General features: G+C 37.8%; 1 protein-coding gene across 5 annotated transcripts in view; it reads left to right on the top strand.

The window, feature by feature from the left end:
• Nucleotides 1–26,077, top strand: part of btbd10b (BTB (POZ) domain containing 10b) — a 96,350-nt gene that overhangs the window by 34,641 nt on the left and 35,632 nt on the right. The window contains exon 2 of one of the 5 annotated variants that reach the window (XM_039750097.1): nt 17,973–18,177. The exons of the other annotated variants lie outside the window; for them this stretch is intronic. Coding sequence (XP_039606031.1) covers nt 18,053–18,177 — 125 coding nt within the window. The 5' untranslated portion in view covers nt 17,973–18,052. The remainder of the gene's footprint in view (nt 1–17,972; nt 18,178–26,077) is intronic. 5 annotated transcript variants of the gene reach the window in all.

Below are 26,077 nucleotides of genomic sequence, written 5' to 3'. Positions count from 1 at the left end.
TAATACAGTAATCCCTCGCTACATTGCGCTTCGACTTTCCTGACTTCACTCTATCGCGGATTTTAAATGTAAGCATATCTAAATATATATCATGGATTTTTCCCTGGTTCGTGGATTTCTGCGGACAAATGGTCTTTTAATTTATGGTACATGCTTCCTCAATTTGTTTGCCCAGTTAATTTCATTCAAGGGACGCTATTGGCGAATGGCTTAGAAGCTACCCAATCAGAGCATGTATTACATATTAACTAAAACTCCTCAATGATATAAGATATGCTTCCCGCACGGTGTTTGATTGTTTGCTTTTCTCTCTCTCTCTCTGACATTCTCTGCGCTTGACGGAGGAGATGTGAGCAGAGGGGCTGTTTGCTTATAAGATACGGACGCTCCTCTAAAAAATGCCACCTTATCGCAGTGCTTCGGCATACTTAAAAGGCCAAAAGCACATATTGATTTTTTGATTGTTTGCTTTTCTGTCGCTCTCTCTCTCTCTCTCTCTCTGACATTCTGTGTTCCTGACATGCATTTTTTGAAGAGGAAGATATGTTTGCATTCTTTTAATTGTGAGAAAGAACTGTCTTGTCATGGAGCACAGTTTAAACTTTTGACTAAAGGGTGTTATGTCATGTCTAGAGGGCTCTAATAATGTTAACAGTGTGGGAGAGTTTATAAGGGTTAAAATATATAAAAAATAACCATACAAACATATGGTTTCTACTTCACGGATTTTCATCTATCATGGGGGTTCTGGAGCGCAACCCCCGCGATCGAGGGGGGATTACTGTATAACTCTTTTTACTTTGCATGTAATCTAGATAATGCACATGTAATCATGAAAGGGAGGTCAAAAACTGGTGGAATTCTAAGTGCGAAAATATCCTCTTTTATATAAACGTCTATGCATGGAAGTGTGTCTGCCTGGCTGGCTCTGAAGTACAAGGCTACAGCATGTAGCTCAAAAAAATCGACTCTGTTGCCAAAGAGAAACTCGCTTAGCAGCTAATACATAAGCGAGGCGAGCACATCAGCAAAACGAAACCTCCAAGGAGAGAGAACCTTGCTTAGCCGCTGATAGACAACGAACGTGAGCACATCATAAAAACGAAATCACCGAGGAAAGAGAACCTCACGTAGCCGCTAATACACAACTGATGCGATTGATTGAAGGGCCAGAATCCATGGTTTCTAGGAGCCTAGGCTTTTTACAGCATGGGCCTACACAGCTAGTTTATATAAAAAGTTTGATTATCAGTAGAGATTAATGAGTGTGCATCGATATTCTCAATTAGTTATGATGAGAAAAAGAGGTACTTGAGAAATATTATGCAACTGGAAGTGGGTCTGATGACCTTTTCCTCCATCTCCGTATACGAGAAAGTCTTGCAGACCACACTCCCAATTTTTGTGTTATTGTTTATATAATGATGAGCACTACACAGAAAATCTACACAAGATTTCTCATACAGATGGTCTAAATGCCATTCAAACAACACTTTCCTATATTGAACAGCAGGAACACACTACACTTGCCATCATTTTGCTTCAATGTTACGGAGTCACCATGGCATCAAAGAAGCAAGAAACATTAAATTCACTAAGGTACTGTATGAAAAGGAGGCTTAAATGTGATACTATATCATATAAATTGGCAAGATCTTTATAGCCATAATTTGTAATCCAAAATGGCCGTGGCCATTCATTTTATTTCCGTTTTCTGTGGTGGCATCGGCCTGATCAAATTAACTCAATAGATTTGGGCACATTTATTTGCCCCTGAATTTGATACACCTTCTCTCATGGATGCTGTGAGCCTTTTTCATTATCCAAGTTGTAATTTTAGCAATAATTAATAAGTTTTACATGATGTAAATTATTTTCTGTCTTTCTTAGGTGTCAGATAAACATTTTTTCCTTTTGGAAGAAAGAAATGTGTTGAAAACATTTTTTGAAAAGAGGAAAAATAATTGAAAAGCATTATCATAATATACTAGACAAACCTAGCCCTGCATTTCCTTTGAAAGTATTTGATGTAACTGACTGAGCAATGATTGATATAAGTTCTCTGATTTGACATCTTTATATTTTAAGAGCAAGATTGTTTCCAATTTTGTTTCTGCATATTTAAGATTAAAGAAATTTGAGACTTAGGCTTTTGATGTCGTGCCGTGGATTTGAGTTTTTAACTGGATCAGTAAGGTTAAACTGCCAACCTGTAAATGCATAAATACAATCGGTCCTTTAGGATTTAACTTTGGCACACTTCAGTAATAATATACATGAGACTTTTAATTCCAAGGAGCTGATTGCATTTGACATGTACAGTGTTTGTTCTGGGGATGTAATGTTGTTTTGTTGGAAGTTCAATTTTGATCAGTATAAATGAGGAAGGGATACTGCAGTATTTGGTCTTTACAATTTTTTACATTGCACTGTTATATAAAATTTTGTTTTATTTTGTCATTGGACTACACATAAAACTAATCTGAATGAAAATGGAATTTGAATTCTTTTGAGTTTAATTATGAATAACAAACTGAGATTGTTATTCATAGAAGAAATAGATATGAAATTTATATCTAGTGAGATAACATGTAATTTCTTGAGTTTTTTATTTTTTGTGTTTCAAAAGATGCTGTCTGATGGCCTAGTCATATTTTTTTTGGCTGAAGATAAAACTCTGTTCATGTGAGAGGGTTAATGTGTTTATACCTAGAAAAGAAGTAATGTTTACAGTTTTGAAGTAAGTTTATAGTTTTGGTATTCTAAATAAAAGTGATGTAAAAAATTGTAATGTGTTGACACAGACCTCAATGTAACCCATTTAAAAATGGTTACCAAGGCATTAGCCTGTTGTAAGTACAGATTTTTTAGGGATAAATCACCAGTAATTACCAAAATGCTGAATGTGTCACTCCAGATATTGTTGATAACACAAGCTGCACATTATTTGTTGGGGTTAAGTATTACTTTTTAAATTAATCATAAAATCATTTCATATTTCGCCTGTGTATGTTTGTGCGTAATATAACTGATTAGAGTCACTGCTTTATCATCTGGATTTAGCACTGGAGTGTTTCCATCAGCAATTGTTAAATTTAACACTCGTGGAAATGCAAATGAGTTTTTAGACCTACCAAAACCATTCCAGACCAAATGACAGATTATTCCAAAACTCCTTGTCTGTCTTCAGCCTTCCTTCACATTGTCCTCTTGAGGCATCCATTGTGTGTGAAGTCTCGATTGCATCAAAGCACACCTTTCCCTGTGTACTCTACCGGACGTCAAAGGTACAGTGGTGTGAAAAACTATTTGCCCCCTTCCTGATTTCTTATTCTTTTGCATGTTTGTCACACAAAATGTTTCTTATCATTTAACACATTTAACAATTAGTCAAATATAACACAAGTAAACACAAAATGCAGTTTTTAAATGATGGTTTTTTTATTATTTAGGGAGAAAAAATCCAAACCTACATGGCCCTGTGTGAAAAAGTAATTGCCCCTTGTTAAAAATAACCTAACTGTGGTGTATCACACCTGAGTTCAATTTCCGTAGCCACCCCCAGGCCTGATTACTGACACACCTGTTTCAGTTAAGAAATCGCTTAAATAGGAGCTGACTGACACAGAGAAGCAGACCAAAAGCACCTCAAAAGCTAGACATTATGCCAAGTTCCAAAGAAATTCAGGAACAAATGAGAACAGAAGTAATTAAAATCTATCAATCTGGTAAAGGTTATAAAGCTATTTCTAAAGCTTTGGGACTCCAGCGAACCACAGTGAGAGCCATTATCCACGAATGGCAAAAACATGGAACAGTGGTGAACCTTCCCAGGAGTGGCCGGCCGACCAAAATTACCCCAAGATCGCAGAGACAACTCATCCGAGAGGTCACAAAAGACCCCAGGACAACGTCTAAAGAACTGCAGGCCTCACTTGCCTCAATTAAGGTCAGTGTTCATGACTCCACCATAAGAAAGAGACTGGGCAAAAATGGCCTGCGTGGCAGATTTCCAAGACTCAAACCACTGTTAAGCAAAAAGAACATTAGGGCTCGTCTCAATTTTGCTAAGAAACATCTCAATGATTGCCAAGACTTTTGGGAAAATACCTTGTGGACTGATGAGACAAAAGTTGAACTTTTTGGAAGGCAAATGTCCCGTTACATCTGGCGTAAAAGGAACACGGCATTTCAGAAAAGAACATCATACCAACAGTAAAATATAGTGGTGGTAGTGTGATGGTCTGGGGTTGTTTTGCTGCTTCAGGACCTGGAAGGCTTGCTGTGATAGATGGAACCATGAATTCTACTGTCTACCAAAAAATCCTGAAGGAGAATGTCTGGCCATCTGTTCGTCAACTCAAGCTGAAGCGATCTTGGGTGCTGCAACAGGGCAATGACCCAAAACACACCAGCAAATCCACCTCTGAATGGCTGAAGAAAAACAAAATGAAGACTTTGGAGTGGCCTAGTCAAAGTCCTGACCTGAATCCAATTGAGATGCTGTGGCATGACCTTAAAAAGGCGGTTCATGCTAGAAAACCCTCAAATAAAGCTGAATTACAACAATTCTGCAAAGATGAGTGGGCCAAAATTCCTCCAGAGCGCTGTAAAAGACTCCTTGCAAGTTATCGCAAACGCTTGATTGCAGTTATTGCTGCTAAGGGTGGCCCAACCAGTTATTAGGTTCAGGGGGCAATTACTTTTTCACACAGGGCCATGTAGGTTTGGAATTTTTTTCTCCCTAAATAATAAAAACCTTCATTTAAAAACTGCATTTTGTGTTTACTTGTGTTATATTTGACTAATGGTTAAATGTGTTTGATGATCAGAAACATTTTGTGTGACAAACATGCAAAAGAATAAGAAATCAGGAAGGGGGCAAATAGTTTTTCACACCACTGTATATGGTAATAGGGTACTGGTGGAGGAATTTGCTGTAGAAAGCTAATGCTTACTTTTGGTATAAAAAATATCAAAGTGCTACTATCTTTCCATTTAAAAAACAAAATATTTGTGTACTTTATTGGTACCAGTATATTGTCCAACCCTACTCCACATACAACAATCCAGTCAGCAGAAAATAAATAACAAATTAGTGTTAATCGTGCTAAAAGCAAATAATCCTTACATGCATAAACTGAAGTTATTGGCTATATCATTCAGTGCATGGCCATAGTTTCATTTTTAATAGGACAGTGGTTTTACACCCAAATAACGACAAATGCTGGGGATTTGTTTATGGGATATGTTTTTTGAAGACGGGTATATGACCATAATAGATTATTTACCTTTACATACAGTGCATCCGGAAAGTATTCACAGGCCAAGGATAGGTGTACCAAGCTTGTGGCATCATATTCAAAAAGACTTTAGGCTGTAAGTGCTGCCAAAGGTGCATCGACAAAGTATTGAGCAAAGGCCGTGAATACTTATGTACATGTGATTTCTCAGTTTTTTTTTTTTTTATTCTTAATAAATTTGCAAAAATCTCAAATAAGCTTTTATCACGTTGTCATTATGGGGTGTTGTGTGTAGAATTCTGAGGAAAAAAATGAATTTAATCCATTTTGGAATAAGGCTGTAACATAACAAAATGTGGAAAAGGTGATGCGTTGTGAATACTTTCTGGATGCACTGTATACCAGTAAAGAAGCCCAGCAGCATGCCAAGCCATCAATGGTTATACAGTAATAATTTTAGCAGCAAGAGCTCACCGACCTTGACAAGTGCTATATATAATGATAAACATTGTTTATCATGCTCACCATATTTTGTCCTCCGTCTATGCATGTTTTTCTTGGTGTGCTCATGCCTCACATTACAGTATCTCGGTCTCAGACTTCCTCTGTACTTTGCTGGCTGTCTCACTACAACATCACTGTTGCTTCTATACCTGTGTGTAAACATTTGCTGTATTTTGGAGCATGCAAAATAAAGAGGGCGGATGTGGAACAGTTCTGCAACAGGAGGGTGGATGTGGTAGGGTTCTGCAAACTGAGGTCAGGGGTTACTTTACTATTTATAATATATGATTTAATTCTGTGGCCCAGTTTTAAATTATAGTATCAAAATGCATTTTGACCAGGAAGCGCTGTTGAAATTTTGTTTTCTCTGTAAAGTGCATTGTGGTTGATGGGAGGTGGAGGGAAGGACTTGGGTGCATAACCGCTACGTTAATTGGTTTAAAACCCTATATTGCAACCAGACATCTCGGATTAAGTTTGTCAACAAGTAATTCTGTCTTTTCCTGTTTTGAAATTTATATTTGTAGTCTCCATGGCAATTGATAACACTTAATGAAACGTGGTGTCTGTCTTCCCAACTATTTCAGAATACTTCAAACGGGTTTTGTTTTAATGGTATTTCAAAAAAGTGCTTAGATTTTGACCATTGGTAACATTCGTGGAGTCGTTCAGAAAGGTTCAACCTTAAAACTGCTGGATCTGTGTAATTCTAATTGAAGGCTTCTTTGAGTCACTCTGATAATAATCATGTTTATGCTATGTATGCTTTTTTTTAATACACATTCCATTATCTCAAAAAACCCAAAAAGTAGCAATACTACCAAGTGCACTTTCTGTGACACTATAAGGTAATGCTTAAGACACAGTTAATCCTTTAAAGGGTATCCACATTATACTGAAATTAAATTAATGCATAGTAAATCTGATGTCCTGAAAGATATTTAATCCAGAATCAAATATAGTCACTGCATAATGAAACTTACGCAGTTCATACTGAATATGAGTAGTCTGTAATTTAAAAAGAATCGCAATGATTTTAAAAGTCAATTCATTTAAGAGAATCAGTTAAAAGTTTAAACTAGAAGGGTGAAGTGTATATCTTAAACATGCATGAATGTTTTAAGTTTAACTTGAGGCTAGTTATAAAGATAGTGCTGAGTAGACTTCTGTGTTAAGAGATACTACTGTTGAAAAAGTCTTTGGGACACCGTCACAATATTGTGGCAGATAGAGTTACTGTATATGTATGCATCTGGACCACTGTTGTGCTGAGATGCTGTATCTTAATAAATCATTTTTAGACATGAAATTTCTTAGATTTTTATGTCTAAATTGTTAAAATCTTTCAAATTAAGATGTTTTAAACACATTGGATCATTTAAAAATAGTTTGCAAATGCTCTTTTCTGAATGTTTTGGTGTTCCTGCATTCATTGTCTGCATTTATTTATTTTTATAAATATAAATACATTTATATTAAAATTATAAATAAATATACATACATACATACATACAGGGAGATTCACTGAAGAGGCCTTGAATATTTTGTTGTAACTCCCATTAAGATGAAGCAATCTGAACCAAAAAAGTACGCTATATACCTTGACGTATGTGTAATCGATTGCATTACATGCGATGCTGGAAGTGTTTCCGTTTTCTGTCAGGCATATTTTGATGTGGCGCTTCATGTTCCTGTGTATCAGCAAGCGCCTTGGGGGTGGAAAAGCGGCAATTTCTTGTTGGATTTTTTCCTTCAACTCTTCTACAGTGCAAGGCTTTTCCTTTGAGCGTACCCCAAAAGAAGAAGTCTGGTGGTGACAGATCCGACGACCGTGGTGGCAAAAGCCTCTTTGAAAATACCCTGTTGTTGAAGAAGGACTCAATTTCTGACATGCTCCATCTTGCTGGAAGTAACCTTCTGTTAATTCACGATCATCCAGTTGATTCTGACATCGCTTAAACCAGGCATGTCAAACTCCCTACCATTGGTGGGCTGCTTCGACTGCAATACGTGCGTCTACTATTATACTATTATACAAAGTTACTGTAGCTTTCTTTCCAATACTGAAAACTTTAAAAAATGTAACACTTAAAGTTTAAAGAAAAGCAATTTATTTCCATACAATCTCCATACAACAGCGTACAATTAGAGTCTTAGCCTCTTAGCTAGGTCCTTATATTATATTATATTCATTATATTCATTGCTTATATAGGAGTCTTACAGTGTGAGATCTATTTCTTTTGTCCCGACACTTGGCATCTCTTGTTAGTAACCAGTTTGTCAATATCAGGCTTGAAATTTTGTGCAGCTGCAACTTTTTTGAGGGATGAAAGGTGCTTGACAGTAAGTCTTTAGTGATGTGGGGTTTTGGTAGCTTTCATTAACAAAAACAATTGGCCACAAAGGTAAATGCTTCCAAACATAGACAGTACTCTCGATGCCATCTTACGGATCTGCACATACGAGGGTGGCAAGTAAGCATACAAGCCTGGCTCACCAACTTCATTGTATTTTGCCTTCAGAATAGAATCTGACTGCTGTTCAGTCAATTCCATTTGGATTTTCTCAGGTGAATTCTCAACGTTGTAAGAGTATGGTGGCGTAAACAGCGCAAAGTCCTGTTCGTGTGAATTGAAATCATGAAAACACTCACTGAATTCATTGCTCAGTAATTCATGTTGGAAAACAAATCCTCCAAAAATAAAATTTTACTTTACTAAGTTTACTTCTAAGTTTATATTGTAAAATAAGCCGATATGCAAAAAGCCCCCTGACCTACACTAATTTTACAAACTCAAAATCACAAAAATGTGCTAATAAACAACTCGCCAACTTCTTGCGTCCACTTCAGATCTTCAGCTGTAGTCTGCACTAACTGTTCGTTACAGTACTAGCACAAAATTACATAAAACTAGAGCAAAAAAACGTGAAAATATGCAAGCTATTACTAGTGATGGTCAGTTCTGCCCAGTGGCCATTCTCAGCAGCCCAGCCAGTAGTGTAGCCTGCCAGGCTGCTGCAGCCTAGCACTTCAGTTGCGACATCATTGCTCATTAACATTGGTCAAGGCTCGTAAGGGGTTGCAGTGTCATGCCTAGGGTATCAAGGAGCTGACGCTGCAACTACAGTATACTAGCAGATGGCGTTTCCGGTACTGTAATGCCATTGGAAAACGTGTTTTTGTCAGAAGGCAGAAGTAAGAAGAGTAATCACAAACGATAGTAATCATTTTGTACAAGTTTAGTGCTAACTAGGATCTGTTTGACATGCCTGGCTTAAACGAATTGGTGACCCAGTAGGTTCGCACCATGATGATGTGCTGCTCAATTCTATACACCACCATCCTAAAGAGAAATCAAGTGACTGAGTGAAGGGATACGCGGTATGCACCCAGAAGTTGTAAATGGAGGTGAAACTTCATGACAGCTGTCTGGAGCCTACCTCATCGCTCCGACGCAGTGTCATACCAGCTTGTTTGAAGATCCATATTGTAATGAGCACATTGTATCGTTCAGATTGCTTTGTCCTAATGAGAGTTATTACAGAATATTCAGGGCCTCTTTTGAGTGAATCTTCCTGTATATATCTGTCTATAATTGATGTACATTTTAAATTTTTTTTGTGTCCTAAACAGCACCTCATATGATATTGATGAATGTTGCCACTAATCCAGTCTAAGAGGAGCATCATGAATCTGGCCATTAGCAGCGTTTTAAATCGGCACCCTATATGCAACATATAGCGCAGCTCATTTCATCACAAATGCAGACTAGCCACTAAGAGAGAGAAATTCACTTGGTTTATGAGGATGAATGCAAAGACAGTTTCATTATTTAGAGCCCTTTAGATCCCATTATTTGGACAAAAAAAGACTGAATTGTGTAATTCACTAATAATATGTAATTCATAGATAAAGATAATGTAACATTTTATTTGGCATAACATATCATTGGGACAACACACCAATGGCTTACTCCTTGGATTTGTGAGGAAAGCCCGGCTGTACCTACATGTGATTACCAGCTTCCATAGATGCACAATGGAATGTTACTGACAACATAACATCTTGGTGCAGGACCTTGAGGTTTGTGAAGTTGTCCCAGAATATTTCTGGTCACAGCCTCCTCCTGATTTGAGCAAATATATTACATGCTGCTTATAAGAAACAGACATTATTAAACACTTCAGTCATTGAGCACAAAGTTGCTTTCGTCACTCATGTCTTGAAAAAAATCTAAGGGATCATTTGCAAGTTCATATTTACATTCGAGCGAAACTACTCAGTAGCTACTCAGATTTACGATTGCATTTGCATACATAATGTGTATTTCTTATGTTGTCTAATAATATTTTTAATGCGGGGTGTTGTATTAATTTTCTTTTTGCTAGGCTTATGCGATTATTGATTTTTTGCCATATTTACCTTTGTAAAGAAAACTATCTACCAGATGGAAGAAGGGAGAGTAAAAGTTACAAAAAATACTACCTGTATCCACCTAGTGGCATAGTTGAGCTTCATTATACAATGTTAATGGAACCAGAACAAACCTCAATGAACTTGTTTCTAGTAAGGTACCAGTTACATTTATGAAACAGTTAATTTTGAATTACTTCTTGGGAGGGAAAAAAAACCTTCGATAAAACAGTATAGCCTTAGTAGCTTACAAAAGAAAAAAAACATTAGGCTGAATACAACAATTGGCTGTCAAATTAAATCAGCTTGCTTTGGCTTAACACACAGCCACCTTTCTACAAAATGAAAAACACAAAAAGATTAATTCAAGTTAAACAGGCATTCCATGAATCTGAGCCTATTTTGTGTTTTCTTTCAAAGGGCAAATAAGTATGTCTACCATTTTTGGCTATAGTAGAGAATATGAAATGGTTACAATATTACTTTCTGTACTGAACTAATGTGGTGTTGGTAGCACTCGTGCAAGAGGTATTTACAAGATGAATAGGCAGCTTGTTCTTATGTCTTGTACCAAATGAGTGGATTTTCTTCCCAAGTTATGACGTTTTTGTTCAAGTGTGCATTAACCTAATCCATGTCTTTAACCTTGACCTATTGTGATATTGATGGTGCTGCTTTACCTTTGCAGTACAAACGACCCAACAACATCTATGGATGAATGAATTTCTAAATTTCCCAGGGCTCATTCCCTGATATCTGCCGTGACCACCAGGGCGCCCCAGCTGCAACCAAACACGCTAGTCATAGGCACAAGTGTTGCACAGCATATGTTTTTGTTTACAGTGGGAACACTTCCCATTCCCACAAGCAGCTTAGAATAATATAAAGCACACAGGACTTTCTTTTCTCTGCTTCCATGGTCTTCTCCCCCTTCACTCCTCCTGTGGCAAGCTTCCTCCTCTTCCTCCCAACCGTGACCCTCCAAGTGAAGATAGGTGGCTACTTTTATGCTGCTCCTGGGAGTGCTCCAGGTGGCTTGTTTGCCAGATCTAGGATCGCTCCCATGTGTGGCAAAGCCCAATGTAGCAGGGCTCTGCAACCTCCACAGGTCCCCCCTGGCAGCATCCATGGAACCCAAAAGGTCTGCCACGAACTCCCATGAAAGCCTGTGGGACCCTGATGTGCCACTGCAACCCAGGGGTCCTGCCATCTAGCACTCCTGGAGAGGCAGTGACCTGTGCACATCTGTTTGTCTGGTCCTTCCAATATATCATCCTCCTGGCATTGACTTAGTCCATATGTGCTATGCAGAACCATGGGATTTATTTGTCTGTTTTGCACTTCATTTCCATGATCGGCCTATTGGTATTTTACAATGGTTAGTGTGTTGTTTGTTACCTTCATTACTGCCAGACCCCTTCACAGTGTAGTGGTATATCCCCCCCACCCACCAATTGTCAGTGTTAGTCAATACGTTGTGTCCCAGACTGGGACTACTGGTTTGCCATAATGCCTAAAACAAAATATGTGTAAAATTAAAAAAAAATTCAGGCCACCTTTATTGAAATATTGCTGCATTATGTCGCAACCTGACTTGATACTATGATGATCATGTAAGCCACACAGCAGCCACTTTTTGGCACAAGTCCAAAAGTTCAAACTGTTTTTGTTTCAGTTCTGAATGCTGCAATTTAAATGGTAACCTTCAGCTGCCTGTTGGACACCTCCAAAATAATACAACTAACCAGCTTTTTTACTTCTTTGTTGTCAGGGCACTGAACCAATTAAGTATACATGAAAAGGAGCTTAAATTGTTACAAGTCGCATGTGCTGGCACTGTTCCTTTGCAAAGCATGAAATATTTTTGTTGTTGTGTTGGTTCTGTTTGAGCACTCAGCTGGAGTCCTACGTTACAAACGTGTGGTCATGTGTCTTGCTGCTGCAAGGGCAGTTCTAAGCAGTGAGCAATAGGGTTGGGGATGGAGCCCAGGAGAAAAGCACTTTTTGTGAGGGCACAGGACAGTTGAGTGAAGGGGTGATGGAGAATGCTTTGGTTCCAGACAGGCTGAGCGATATAAGATTTGTACTCCTAGCCATCACTACTGGACTGAAAGCAAGATGTTGGTGAAGTTGCTTTCCTTTTAAAGGGTTATAACAGTAGCCCAACTACCGCTAGTATTTTTTTTGGCTGTTGGTGTTAGCTGTAGTTGCTGGTGCAGCTTTTACCATAACAATTATTTTTTAAGAAAAGCATGTACAAATGTACATGTACAATGCTCAGAATTGTTAACCTGCAAAAGTTGCTGTTTATTTGAATTAGTAATGAATATCTAAGGTTTAGCCACATTTATTTCCCATAGAGAAAACACAATAAAATTTATTTTATTCAGTTATTGGATAATGATGATGATAATATCAAAACATAAGGCACCTATACTTAATTACCTTGCTGCTTTGGGGTTATTTCTAACCAGTGTTATACAGTGGCATGCAAAAGTTTGGGCACCCTTACTTAAAATGTTTTTTTACTGTGAATAGTTAAATGAGCAGAAGATGAAATAATTACCAAAAGGCATAACATTAAAGATGACACAGTTCTTTATTTCCATCATTCACATGCTATCCAGTGATCTGAGATGAAGACTGGACTTCTTCGGTACTGTGTCTCTTCAGAGAATCCTTAGGTACCACTGGTTTCGCTTTGTGTCAAACTAGAGGCTGCTCATGGATGAGGTACATTTCCTGAGGGAGCGTCAGCTACGGCACTTTGGCCATGTGGCAAGATTCCCAGAGTGTGATTGGTGTAAACTTCCGGTAAATAGATGGTCATTTCCAGGGGGTGGGACTGAACCGTGTGTCTGTCTGGAGGGTTGCCAACCTGGATCCCAAGTGTTGTGTGGTTGGTGCAGGAACACGCATGCTCCCCATCCTGACCTGACCAGCATTCACAGGTACAAAATACCGATAAAATTTAAAAGGGTCTTAAGCAAAAGTTTCAAAACCTGACATGGTCATATTTAGTAACGCTGCATTTGACAGATATCACAGCTTGTAATGCTTTTTGTATCCAGCTCTCAGTTCTTTCCTGGGGTATTTTCGCCCATTCATCCTTGCAAAAGGGTTTCTAATTCTGCAAGATTCCTGGGCCATCTTGCATGCAGTGATCTTGAGATCTATCCACAGATTTTCAATGATGTTTGTCTGGGAACTGCAAGGGCCATGGCAAAACAGCCCGCTTGTGCCTCATAAGGTATTTCTTTTTTTTTTTTCTTCCCTTCAACTTTTTTACAGGTGGTGCGATGTTTGGTTCCAGAATTTGCTGATATTTGTTTGAATCAATTTTTCCCTTTACCAGTGACATGTTCCCTGTGCCACTGGTTGCAATACAATTCTAAAACCAGGCCGTTTTATACTTCGAATGCATACGCATTATGGCTGCCACACGTTCCTAGAATTCATTTGACGCATCCTCTGAGCTCGTCCTCAGAAATTAACCTGAAGCGTGCATGGGTTGCAGTACCAGCAAGAAGTCGAGGGGCGCAGTGTGATCAAGTTGGAACGTGACATCTCTGTTTACTGTCTACATGTGACAGAAAGCTGCTTTGCGGATCCAACAAGGTCGATGTTCGTGTAGTGATGTTTGATGAATGGTTCGATGTGGTGAATCAAAATGCCGACATACAAATGCATTCGTGGTGCTTTTATTTTCCAAGCATTGCATATTCCCCAACATATTGCCAATACATTTTAAAAGTCTCAGATACCATTTCTTTGCCTTTTTTTTTTTTTTTGGTACCTTCTCAACAGCATCAGAATGTACGACACTGTATTTGAGCCACAGAGAAAAAAATTTAAGGACACAGTGAAAAAGTCTGTTGTGATTAAAGAGGATATTTCGGCTTTAATCTCGAAATATCCACTTTAACTTCATAGTTTACTTTATCATTAAAGTAGATGTTGTAAATGTCATCGTAAAACTGACCCAATTGTTAATTACGATATGCTTCTGGGCCTTCCTCCTGACCTGACAGCAGCGGGAAGCAGTAATAGATCAGCACACAAACCACATTAAATTTATGATATTTCAACTCACTGCACATTTAGAATCCTTAGATGTATACTTGATATCATGTTCATGATGAAATGCATTAAAGTATGTATGTTTGTTACATTTTACAAATAAGTCATTAACTTCCATACATCCATCCATTATCCAACCCTCTATATCCTAAATACAGGGCCACGGGGGGTCTTCTGGAGCTAATCCCAGCTAACACACGGCGCTAGGCAGGAAACAAACCCCGGGCAGGGCACTAGCCCACCGCAGGGCGCACACATACAAACACACACCAGGCAAACACTAGGGACAAGTTTAGAAACACAAATACACCTAACCTGCATGTTTTTGGACTGTGGGAGGAAACTGGAGCACCCGGAGAAAACACACTCAGACACCAGGAGAACATGCAAACTCCACACAGGGAGTACCCAGGAAGTGTACCTGGGTCTCCTAACTGCGAGGTAGCAGCACTACCCACTGTACCACCGTGCCGCGCCGTCGTTAACTTCATTTAAATAAAGAATACAGTAATCCCTCCTCGATCGCGGGGGCTGCGGTGAAAATCCGCGAAGTAGAAAACCATATGTTTGTATGGTTATTTTTATATATTTTAGGACCTTATAAACTCTCCCACACTGTTTATAAATAACCCGCGAAGCAGCGAAAAATTCGCGTTATATATTTAGTTATGCTTACATATAAAATCCACGATAGAGTGAAGCTGCGGAAGTCGAAGTGCGATATAGCGAGGGATTACTGTACTGTTAATAATTGCATATGTGGGGGTGGCACGGTGGCAAAGCGGTAGCACTGCTGCCTTGAAGGGAGTCCCTTCCCTGGTATTCCCTGCCTGGAGTTTGCATGTTTTCCTGGTGGGTTTTCACAGTGTGCTCCAGTTTCCTTCCAAAGACATGAAGGTTTAGGGATTTGGTGACGCTAAAATAACTCTGTGTATGCTTGTATTCATCTTGCGATGACCGGATGCCCCGTCCAGGAATTTAATGGATGTTTCTGGCAATTCGCAACACAGCAAATCATCACTTTGATGATATCTCGCACTGCCACCTGGTGGAGTCTTCCAGATTTACATAAAGTACATGTGCAAGTATAAACTGTAAACACTTGCGTAGCAGTAGTGTCTGCTGGAGCACGCGTCGCATTGTGTGAAGTATAAACTCGGCCTAAAGCATGATCGATCAACCCCTATTCTTAATTATTGGAGAGGTGTTCTTTTCCAGGAATTCAGCACCAAACTTTTGCATAGTGCTCTTTTCCTTTATCACTTCACGATTGTATAAAACAAAAACAATACATTAATCTTACATAAAATGCTGAAAAGAAATATGTCATCTTTAACTTTATGCCTTTTGGTGATTGTTTGAACTTCTTTTCACTTACTGTAACTATTCATGGTAATAGGCATTTTAAGCAAGGGTGTCCAAACTTTTGCATGCCACAACTCTATATAAATAACATTTAATTGATTTAATTTTATTTTTATTTAAAAAAGGAACGACTTATAAGCAGGACAGCAGGACAGTGTACCCTGGAAACAATATACCACAACCAGTTTATTCATATTTATATTAATAAAGTATCAAACTGCCGTTTTAAAGCATTTTAAGTTTTTTGGATAAGCCACAAATTGTAGCTTTCATCTTATCCCCAATGGAAAATTTACTGGTGTAAGTGTAAGTTATTTTTCTATTCTTTATTATGTAAAGCACTTTGAGCTACTGTTTGTATTAAAATGTGCTATATAAATGAATGTTGTTGTTGTTGATGATTAGCTTGTAGTAAAAGTGGTATCCCTTATGGTTGTAATTATTTGTGTCAGATTCTTTTGGGGCAGTGAAGGCGTTGTGTGACCCATTGATTGCCCCATACGCACTTAGGAAGTCCCCATCTCTTTTCAAAGCCAACACAATTTCACGAAGTTGGTTCCCTCATGGGAGACTGATGTGTGTCTCCTGCAGAGCTGATCACAGAGCATTGAATGAACTGGCTTACTAATGGTCTGCTTATTCTTTAAAGATTGGATAACATTTCAAAGCCAACACCAATGGAAAGATCCTGTAATGCCACTCTAAAATTCTTTTGGGCAGGTATATATTTTTGAAATTGGAAGTGTTCTCTTCTCTTCTCAGGAGAAGCTTTCACAAATAAGAATAGTGAGGCAACATACTCAAGAAACTAGATAGGTATTTGCAGCCATTGAACAATTCAAGCAGGATTTTATCCTTCCAGATAATGACTCAAATCATGCATCCAGACTGCTCAAGTCCACAGGGATTTTTAGTGTGAATTAGCAAATTTTAGCCATTTCACATATTGTAAGTTGATTCATTTATATATAGTTTTGCAGTGGCTACACCTGTTCTGATGTTAATGCAGAACAAAATGCCTATTTTAAACAGTTTCAGAAATAGAGCCATATATAGCTGAGTGTGGGTATTTCTGAGCTGTGCAGAGCACACTGCTTCTGGTTGAAGCATGGTACCTTTAAGCAAAATTGTGCAGTCTTAGTGCCAGTTGAATATGCATATACCCTCCAGCAACTGCCAAAGGATCTGCAGCACTGTCAACAGACACTGCTGGGTGTTAACATTTATTTTTATAATTTTAAGCATGCTTTTTTTTTTTCTCCTACAAAATGCTGTGTATTTGATTTTTATTGGAGTACACGCTGTTCTGTTACAGATCCAGCATGGAATTAAGTTGTATTGGAAATGGACAATTAATTTTGACTCTAATATTTTGTGTAGTTTGATGTGCTAGCTCATTCATATCCCAAATCATAGTTTGTTTTTTTTTCTTGTGGCTGTAGACTCAAGTGATTTGGTTTTTTTTTTTTGAGGGAGATTAATTTCAGTACCCATTCAAAAGTCTCCAGTGATTGAGACAAAAATCTGCAATTTTATGGGTAAGATGCATGCCGCAAGACAGTCTTGAGCAGATGGCCAGGCACACAAAGCCTGTCCGTCTGGGCCCCCTTTGAAAGGGTTTAATCATTAACTCTGAATCAGCCATTAGCAAAGAATAATTAGTAAGGTAGTGTTAAGTGTAAAACATGAAACGCTCTAATTGGTTATTTTTTTTACTGAAATTAAATAAGCTAAGACTAATGTTAAAAAATGTATTTTTAATTTTTTTAATATAAGAAAGCTGTTTAAGCAACATATTCAAATCTATAATTCATTCATCCAGAATCATTCAGTTTTTAACCCTCACTACCCATATGCTTTTTTTAAAGTTAAAATAGCAGGAGTCATATTTTAATCCTCCCTGAATTTCTGCATGGGTGGAAGAGTGGGCGGCCATCTTTTTAATATTTCATTACGATTGGATAGACTCTCTTGCTCACATCCAGCCAGAGAAATGGCTATAGAGACAAATTCTGGCAGAGAGCCAGAAACACTGCTGCCACCTTCTTTCTTTTTCACTTCCTAGTTTTATTTATTTATTTAAAGACGCTGCTACTTGCATCATTCAGCTATAGCTGTTGCTAGTTGGAAATGGGTTAATGTCAAGCATGAACGCGGCTTACGAGTGGCTGTGGGGTCATAAGACGTCAGCAGGGCTGCACTCCGCATGTCTGACTCAGTGCCTGTGATAAAATGATTTGTATTTATATCAACGAGACTCCCGTGCCTGAACAGAATGGGGCTTAATTTTTTGTTCATATTCCTTTCTTTTTGGGACATCTTTTCAGTTTAAAACCTTATGATGCTTGCCTGATTGATATTACAGGATGCAGTGGGTTTCTTAAGAATGTGACACATTCCAGGATGTTAATCGAAGTATCACAAATATGCTGAACTTTGAAAGTAATGCCCAAGGATGTGGAGACGGCTTTCAGAGCTGCATTGTTCAGAGGAGCTCAAGTCTTTTGTGCTTTGTTTCCCAAGTACCTTCTCTGTTGCTTTGTTTTTAACCTGCAGTGCAAGGCAGCTGGGTATGTATATAAATATACTGTTATGGTAAATGTTGTACATAAAATGTATCTGCCTAAACCAACATTATTTCACACCATGGGGGCACTTGATTGTTATAGCAAAAATATTGAAAAAAAAAATAAAAATTACACCAAACTGCTTGTTCCAGTGTGAGAAATAAGATTTAAAAAATAGAGAGATCAGCCTAAATATAATTGAAAATATATATTGTCATTTTATTAAATAAAAGCATTCGCATTTATATTTAAAAGTAAAATTAAACAATATTGTCATTACAGTTTAATATTTAATTATAGTTAATTCACATACAGTCTCTGATCCCTTTGTCTTCAAAATCTTATGGACCTGCTAAGATTTCATTGCTGTTTCAAAGCTCACATCACTTGATTTGATAACTCAAGTAAATTTATTGTAATTAACATTTAAAAAATTGTACTTTCCAATTAGATGTGTGAATACAATTTTAAAATGCTAAGAGCTAGAATTAAGGCAAATTTGAAGTGTAGATTGAAATTACTTTAGTGAAAATTTATATTAATTTTAAAGTGAGGAAAAACATTTAAAATTATCAGTTTCTTTATAAAAAAGCCATTTTTTCTCATTTAGTATTAAGTGTTTTATAATTTTGGTACAAATAATGATCAATCCATTTTAAACTAAATATTTCTTATGATTTCTATATTTTTATGCAAGGTAAATGTATACTTTATGTTGCTGTTGGCTGACATATACTCACTGCTAAGCAGTATAAAAGAAAAGTATGAGGCAAATACAGTACTTTACAATAGTACTCAGTTTTCAGATGATGCTGTATTGTAAATATTTACATCTTGTACCATTGTTTTTTTGCAATTGCAATTTTAATTTGTTTTTTGTCGGTAACCTAAGGTTCAAAACTGAAAGATTGCTTCTGCATGTTTTCAGAAGCTCGTTCATTGGTAAGCTCTAACATTTCACATGTGAGAGAAATTATTCTAACAAGGGTATAATTGCATTAGAGCTGGCTTCTTACTGTGCACCACTGAATTCACTGTCACATCTTTTAGATTAATACTGCATTTGTTTAGGAATCATTTGTCACAGTAAATCAGAAGTAAATGTATGAAAATTTACACCAATCATTCTAATGTAGGACAGGTATTATGCAAATTAAGAAATTAATGAAAATCACAACACAGTGTTTACATTTAAAATCTCAGTGCTTAGAAATAACAAACCAATAAATGGATCATATAAAACTGCTCAGAAATTACCAAAGAAAATAATTTCTAAGGAAAGATAATAAATAACCATCAGTAACTTTAAGAAGCCTACAGCAACCAAGAGTGGAGTAAAGGTGTATCAGCCATCTACATGGAGAGCAAGATACTGCAAAACAATGCAGAGGTGCTTGCTTTAGTCTGTTGATGTCCATGAGTGGCCCATTCAAAGTCCCACGTACTATGTAGCCTTTTCTAAATTACTCAGGGTAATGTATCTTCCAAAACTTAGCACGGGTTTTTGAACATAGGGTGGTATCTGATGTGTACACATTCTTCTAAAGACTGATTTTCTCACCTTTACTAACATGTTACAGCCAACATTTAGATAAAAAATATTGAAAAATTAATTAGTTTGTAGTGGGGTTCATCTTGAACAATTTACATGTCATATCATTTGTGCTAAAGTAATCTGACTTTTCCTAGCCAGTTCCACCTCAATGTTCTGAGACGGCTAGCTGAAATAACCTACACATGACTGTTAATGCCTCACAAACGTACAAATACAAGTTATTTTTGCATTACTTTGCCCTCATAATAAAGCGAGCTGCTGTATGTCATAGCCTTTTTTTAAGTGAATCATTAATGATTGATGAATTACTTGCAGCCTTGCATGAATACTTAAATATATTTGTGCGGCTAGTGTATCTATACTACATGAAGAAAACTATTACTGCTTATTACATTTTTCCCTCTAAATTTTATTAATAACATTAATTTGGAGTTTAAGCATCTATATCATATTTCAGCATTCTTAATATTTTGTGCTAACACACCATGTACCTCAGTATTTTAAAAAGTAAAAGCTTTACTTCACCATACCCACAGACACAGTGGCCAGGGAAGCAGAAGAACATCATATCAAAAAGGCCCTGAGTAAAAGTGGTTATCACAGCTGGACTTTTGTCAAAGCAGGGAAGACACCTAAAGAATGCTCTAATCCAGGAGAGAGGAAGGACAACCGCTGCCTAAGCGAAAACCTTTGGTGATCCCTTGTGTGTCAGGAGTATTGGAACAGCTGAGACACATTTTTTCAAAACACCAGGGGCCTCATGTATAAACGGTGCGTACGTACAAAAATGTTGTGTAAGAACGTTTCCACATTCAAATCCCGATGTATAAAACCTACCCACTTTATAAAGCACATACTACCTTTGATGACGATATTATTTTTAAGATGAAATGCAGCAAAATATGTTTATTATATTATACAGATAAAACTTTAACTTCATTTAAATAATCTATATTGTTAATAATTAAACCTGTGAGGACGTGGTACCGTGGTGCTATTGCGAGTCGCTGGCGCTCCGTTCACAGATTGTTTCTGCCTCGCACTGTATTCTTACTGGTGCTTGTACGACACTGGAAGGATAGATGAATACAATAATTTTTTTTTTTTTTTTAATTTATTTATTAATTTTATTATAATCAATACATAGTAATCAAGTTTTTACAAAAAAAAAAGAATTATGCTAAGAACAGATCGATCCCCACCCTTGAGAGAGAGAGCAAGCCAAATGGTGTAAAATTTAAGGCTTGTAAAAAATACCTAAATCAACAAATTCTCTGTGCTTTACAAACTCATTTCAAAATATTACTGATTAGATCCTGCCATGTTTTGAAAAAGTCTGCACAGATCCTCTAACTGAGTATTTGATTTTTCCAATTTCAAATAATATAACACATCAGTTTCCCACTGACTTAAAGAGGAGAGTTTGGGTTCTTCCAGTTTATCAGAATAAGTCTGCGTGCCAACAGTGTAGTGAATGCAATCACAATTTGTTTGTCTTTCTCCACTTTAAGACCCTCTGGAAGAACCCCAAACACAGCTGTTAATGGGTTAGGAGGGATTGTGAGTCCAAGACTGTCTGAGAGGTAATTAAAAATTTTTGTCCAGAATAATGTTAATTTGGTGCAGGCCCAGAACATGTGACCCAGTGAGGCTGGGGCTTGGTTGCAACGTTCGCAGGTTGGATCATGCCCTGGAAACATTTTGAGAGTTTTAGTCGAGACAGATGTGCTCGATATATAATTTTGAGTTGTATAATTGTATGCTTTTGCATATGGAGCTTGAGTGAATTCTCTGCATTGCTACTTTCCACTCCTTTTCTGATATATTAATTGAGAGGTCATTTTCCCAGTGTCCTCTTGGATCTTTGAAAGGAAGGGATTGTAAAAGGATTTTATATATTGTAGAGATGGAGTCTAACTCCTTGAAATTGAGCAATATTTTTCCAGCGTGGATGAGGGTGCAAGATGAGGAAAATCTGGAAGGTTCTGTTTAACAAAGTTCCTGATTTGAAGATAGTGAAAGAAATTTGTAGCTGGAATGTTAAATTTGGAATGTAATTGTTCATAGGATGCAAAGACGTTGTCTATATAAAGATCTCTAAGCAAGTTAATTCCAAATTTTTCCAGATATTAAAACTGCATATGTTTGTGAGGGTTGAAAGAGGTGGTTCTTTTGCAGGTGCCACAGAAAGAAGCTTCTCCGTCTTAAAATGCTTTCTACATTGGTTCCAGATTCTAAGTGAGTGGAGCACAATTGGGTTATTAGTGTATTGCCGATAACGTGTGTTTATTGGAGCGCAGAGCAGGAATACAAAGAAGTACTGCAGGATTTTACTTCTATTGCGGTCCATGCCTGTGTATGTTCTTCTATTTGTGTCCAGGTTCTTATCGCCTGTATATTTGCCGCCCAGTAATAAAACTGGAAGTTAGGTAGAGCCATGCCACCTTCTGCCTTTTGTCTTTGTAGGGTCGCTTTTGATGCGTGGATGTTTAGAATTCCAAATAAATGAGGTTATTGTTGAATCTAATTGCTTAAAGAACGATTTATTAATGTATATTGGTATGTTTTGAAATAAAAAGGAGCTTAGGAAGAATATTCATCTTAACAGTGTTAATTCTTCCAGCTAGTGTGAGATGAAGGGTTGACCATCTATGCAAGTCTTGTTTAATTTTTTCCATGCAGACGACTAAATTTTGTTGATATAGAACTTTATGTTTACTTGTGATGTTTACCCCGAGGTATTTAAACTGTTCTGCAATGATAAAAGGAAGGGTGTCTAATCTAATATTATATGCTTGCGAATTCACCGGAAAGAGTACACTTTTATTCAGATTAATTCTGAGACCAGAGAGCTTTTGAAATTCTGTGAGTGCTGCTAAGACTGCAGGCACAGAATTTTCTGGGTCCGATATATACAGTACCATGTCATCTGCATATAATGAGATTTTCTGTTCCAGTCCTTCTCTGCTAATCCCCTTTATCTGATCAGTATTTCGACAATGTATTGCCAGTGGTTCAATGGCAATTGCAAACAGCAGTGGTGACAAAGGGCATCCTTGTCTTGTGCCACGCTCTAGTTTAAAGTAGTCTGAGCAAATGTTATTGATGCAAACTGAAGCTTCTGGGTTAGTATACAGTAATTTAATCCATGCACAAATGTTCGGGCCAAACCCAAACTTCTCCAAAATAGTAAAAAGGTATTTCCATTCAATCATGTCGAATGCTTTTTCTGCATCCAATGATAATAATATTTCTGGGGTGTTTGATTTAGTTGGTGAGTATATTACATTAAACAGGCGTCGAAGATTTGAAGATAAGTGTCGGCCCCTAATAAATCCAGTTTGGTCTTGTGATATTACGAGGGGAGCACTTTCTCCATCCTTCTAGCTATGATTTTAGAGAGTATTTTAACGTCGTTATTCAGAAGTGAAATTGGTCTGTATGATGCACATTGTAATAAGTCCTTATTTTGTTTTGGAAAGACAGTGATTAGTGCTTGGCGAAAGGTTTGTGGAAGAGATTGGTTATCTCTGGCTTCTGTAAATGTTGCTAATAGGAGGGGAGCTAGCTGAGCGGAGAATTTCTTGTAAAACTCTGCAGGGTAGCCGTCAGGGCCTGCTGCTTTTCCACCTTGGAGTGACTTTATAGCATCCAGTAATTCTGATAATGACAGAGGTTTATCGAGTTCCTCCACACTAAAAGCGTCAATTTGTGGTATCTGTAATTTATCCAGAAATGCATTAGATTGTATACAATAATTTAACATGTACTACGAATATATTTCAGTGTTCCTTAAAAGTTTTGAAGAATCTGCGTTCTAAGCTTACAGATGGCTTAACGTCTATTACAGAGTTTATTGTGTGGCGATTGGTAATTTGGAGAAAGAAAAGTAAGGACAGGAATTGGGGTTAGTACGTTTCGAAGGTCATGCATGGCGCAGCTAGCATCTTGCGTGAGGCATGAACAATCACTGCGCCACCGTGTCCCCATGTTTAATGACATGCTTTAACCCCTGTCATCATGATAATGATATCACGGATACATCTCAGTATTTTAATTATTCAGAGAGCTGTAATATCATGAATGTAATGGATTCTATGTCCTGTCGGAGGAAGAGAAAGCCCGGAAGCACACGGTGATTCACGCACATAGAAAATCAAATGCAAAACAAATCATTTAACGTGCTACTTTAGTTACGATAGGATTTGACAAACTAGTAAATTAAACAATTTTAAGATTAAGTTTATGATGTTCTACTTTAATGACAAAATAAGCTATGTGATTAATGTGCAAATTTAGAGATTAAAGTTGACATTTTGTGCTTTTTACCCACTTTGTGCCTTTTTTTTTTTTCTCTGTACCCTAATAACTTTTCATATGACACACAGATGGTGGGCTACAACTCACCTTTTCACGGCGACTTTGATATGTGACAACTTCTTCTTTTTTATTTCGGGCACTGTGCGACTTGTGAACTTGAGCTTTTGAGTTTCTCCAACACGCTATGTCACTCAATCAACTTCCTTTTTGTTGTTTATACCACTGTTTAAATCAACAAATAGGAAGTTTTTCCTTCCCTCCACTTGGTATTCGGTGAAATTCTTCTATTTTCCCCCCATGCTTTTGTCATTGTCTTTGCACAGAAGGCTGAGCTTAAGGGTTATTTATATTGATTTGCATATTCAAAGAAGTGTAATTCTGGGAGGAGTCTGGGACGAGACTGCAGGTGCGTGCACGTGCGTTACTTTTCACGCTGACTGGGATTTATGGAGCGGAAGAACGTGGAATTTGGTGTTCGCACAGATTTATGCATCTGGGTTTTTTTATGCTTATGTCATTTTGTAGTGTGAATTCTATGCACGGTTTTATGCATGAGGCCCCAAGTCTTGGTGGCTTTCAAACCCCAAAACACAATACAGCAAAAATTGGTTCACCCAAAGGATCGGGTGCCCCGGCACAGACAGAGTAATACAGTTTACGCAGTTAAGTGCCAAGAGGATTGCCGTGAATCATACATCGGGGAAACCAAACAACCACTGGCGAAGTGGATGGCACAACACAGAAAATCTACCTTGTCAGGCCAGGGGGGTATTTTTCGTACGTGGATTACTCATTTAGACGGATGAAATTAATGACGATTTAGCACGATCCTGGATCTGTCGGTTTTTCAAAACTCTTGCTGGATGTGTTGTCATAGCAGCACATCCAAATCCTCAAACAGATTTTTTCTATGTAAACAAGGATTAGCTCACACACTTAATCAGTGTCCATGCGTGTAATTCATTCAGTCATGGCTTCACCATTCATGAAAGCGCGGCCAATTAATATCGGTGCGCAAATTATAAAAAAAGAATTTCATATAGAGAGGCTTTTGGCCAAGATCCTTTATTGCTCCCGGAGGAAATTCTTTTTCGAAAGATGCCGCTTTAGTACCTCAAAGATTTATTAGCACCGTATATTTGAAGTCAAACAAGGCGAAGTCGGGCTCTCACAACCACACCGACAGTATGCATTGCTTTGAGGTTTTTTGCAAGCGGCAAATTTTTTATATTTACTCTAGGCGATGCGGAAAATCTGTCTAAAAGTGCAGTTTGCCAGGCAATTCGTAAAGTCTGTTTGGCTCTGAAATATTTCCTTCGGGTTTTCATAGTGTTTCCAGGACACCTGCGTGTGCAGACAAATGAGGCGTTTCATGTAGGTAATACACAGGCAAAAACACCCACAGTTCCATAAAGAATCTCACAATCAGCCTAACATTCTCATTACCCAGGATTTCCAAATGTGATTGGGGCACATGGGACTGATCAGAGTAGAGTTTGATCAAACATTATGTGGAAAATTTACCTCTCCTCCTGATGAATAATCAGACACAGTGTCTTCATCAAATATTTGACCTTCGTCAATATCTCGTTGGTCAGACACAGGTTCTAGGATATGACATTCCCTGCAACTGCCCCAACAAAAAAGAGGGCTATATGGAACATACCTATGGCACACATTGAGGACAAATATATGCATTGACCATCCTTCACCTGAAATGAAGTGACCACTGCATCCTGCCATTGGTTCTGAGGAGGAGCTTCCCCCTGGAATGCCCTCAGAAACAGGGCGATGGGCATTTTGCGGGGGCCAACTCTTCTGCAGGGGTTAGATCTGGAACACGTGGAATTCCACCTGTTTTTTGCTTGTCTGCCTTCTTATTAGCTTTAAAATTTATGTTTTTATACTATACTAGCCAACCCGCGGGGTACCATACGCATAATCAGGCCGGTTTTTTAATGATTTTTAAGCACAGGGAGAAAATTAACATTTGAAAAATTGTTAATGTAATAAATCAGCAAGAAAAGC

The sequence above is a fragment of the Polypterus senegalus genome, chromosome 1 (genome assembly GCF_016835505.1).
Source record: "Polypterus senegalus isolate Bchr_013 chromosome 1, ASM1683550v1, whole genome shotgun sequence".
NCBI classification, from domain to species: Eukaryota; Metazoa; Chordata; class Cladistia; order Polypteriformes; family Polypteridae; genus Polypterus; species Polypterus senegalus.
The sequence above is the reverse complement of the archived record's forward strand: the minus strand, read 5'-3'. Positions and strand labels throughout refer to the sequence as shown.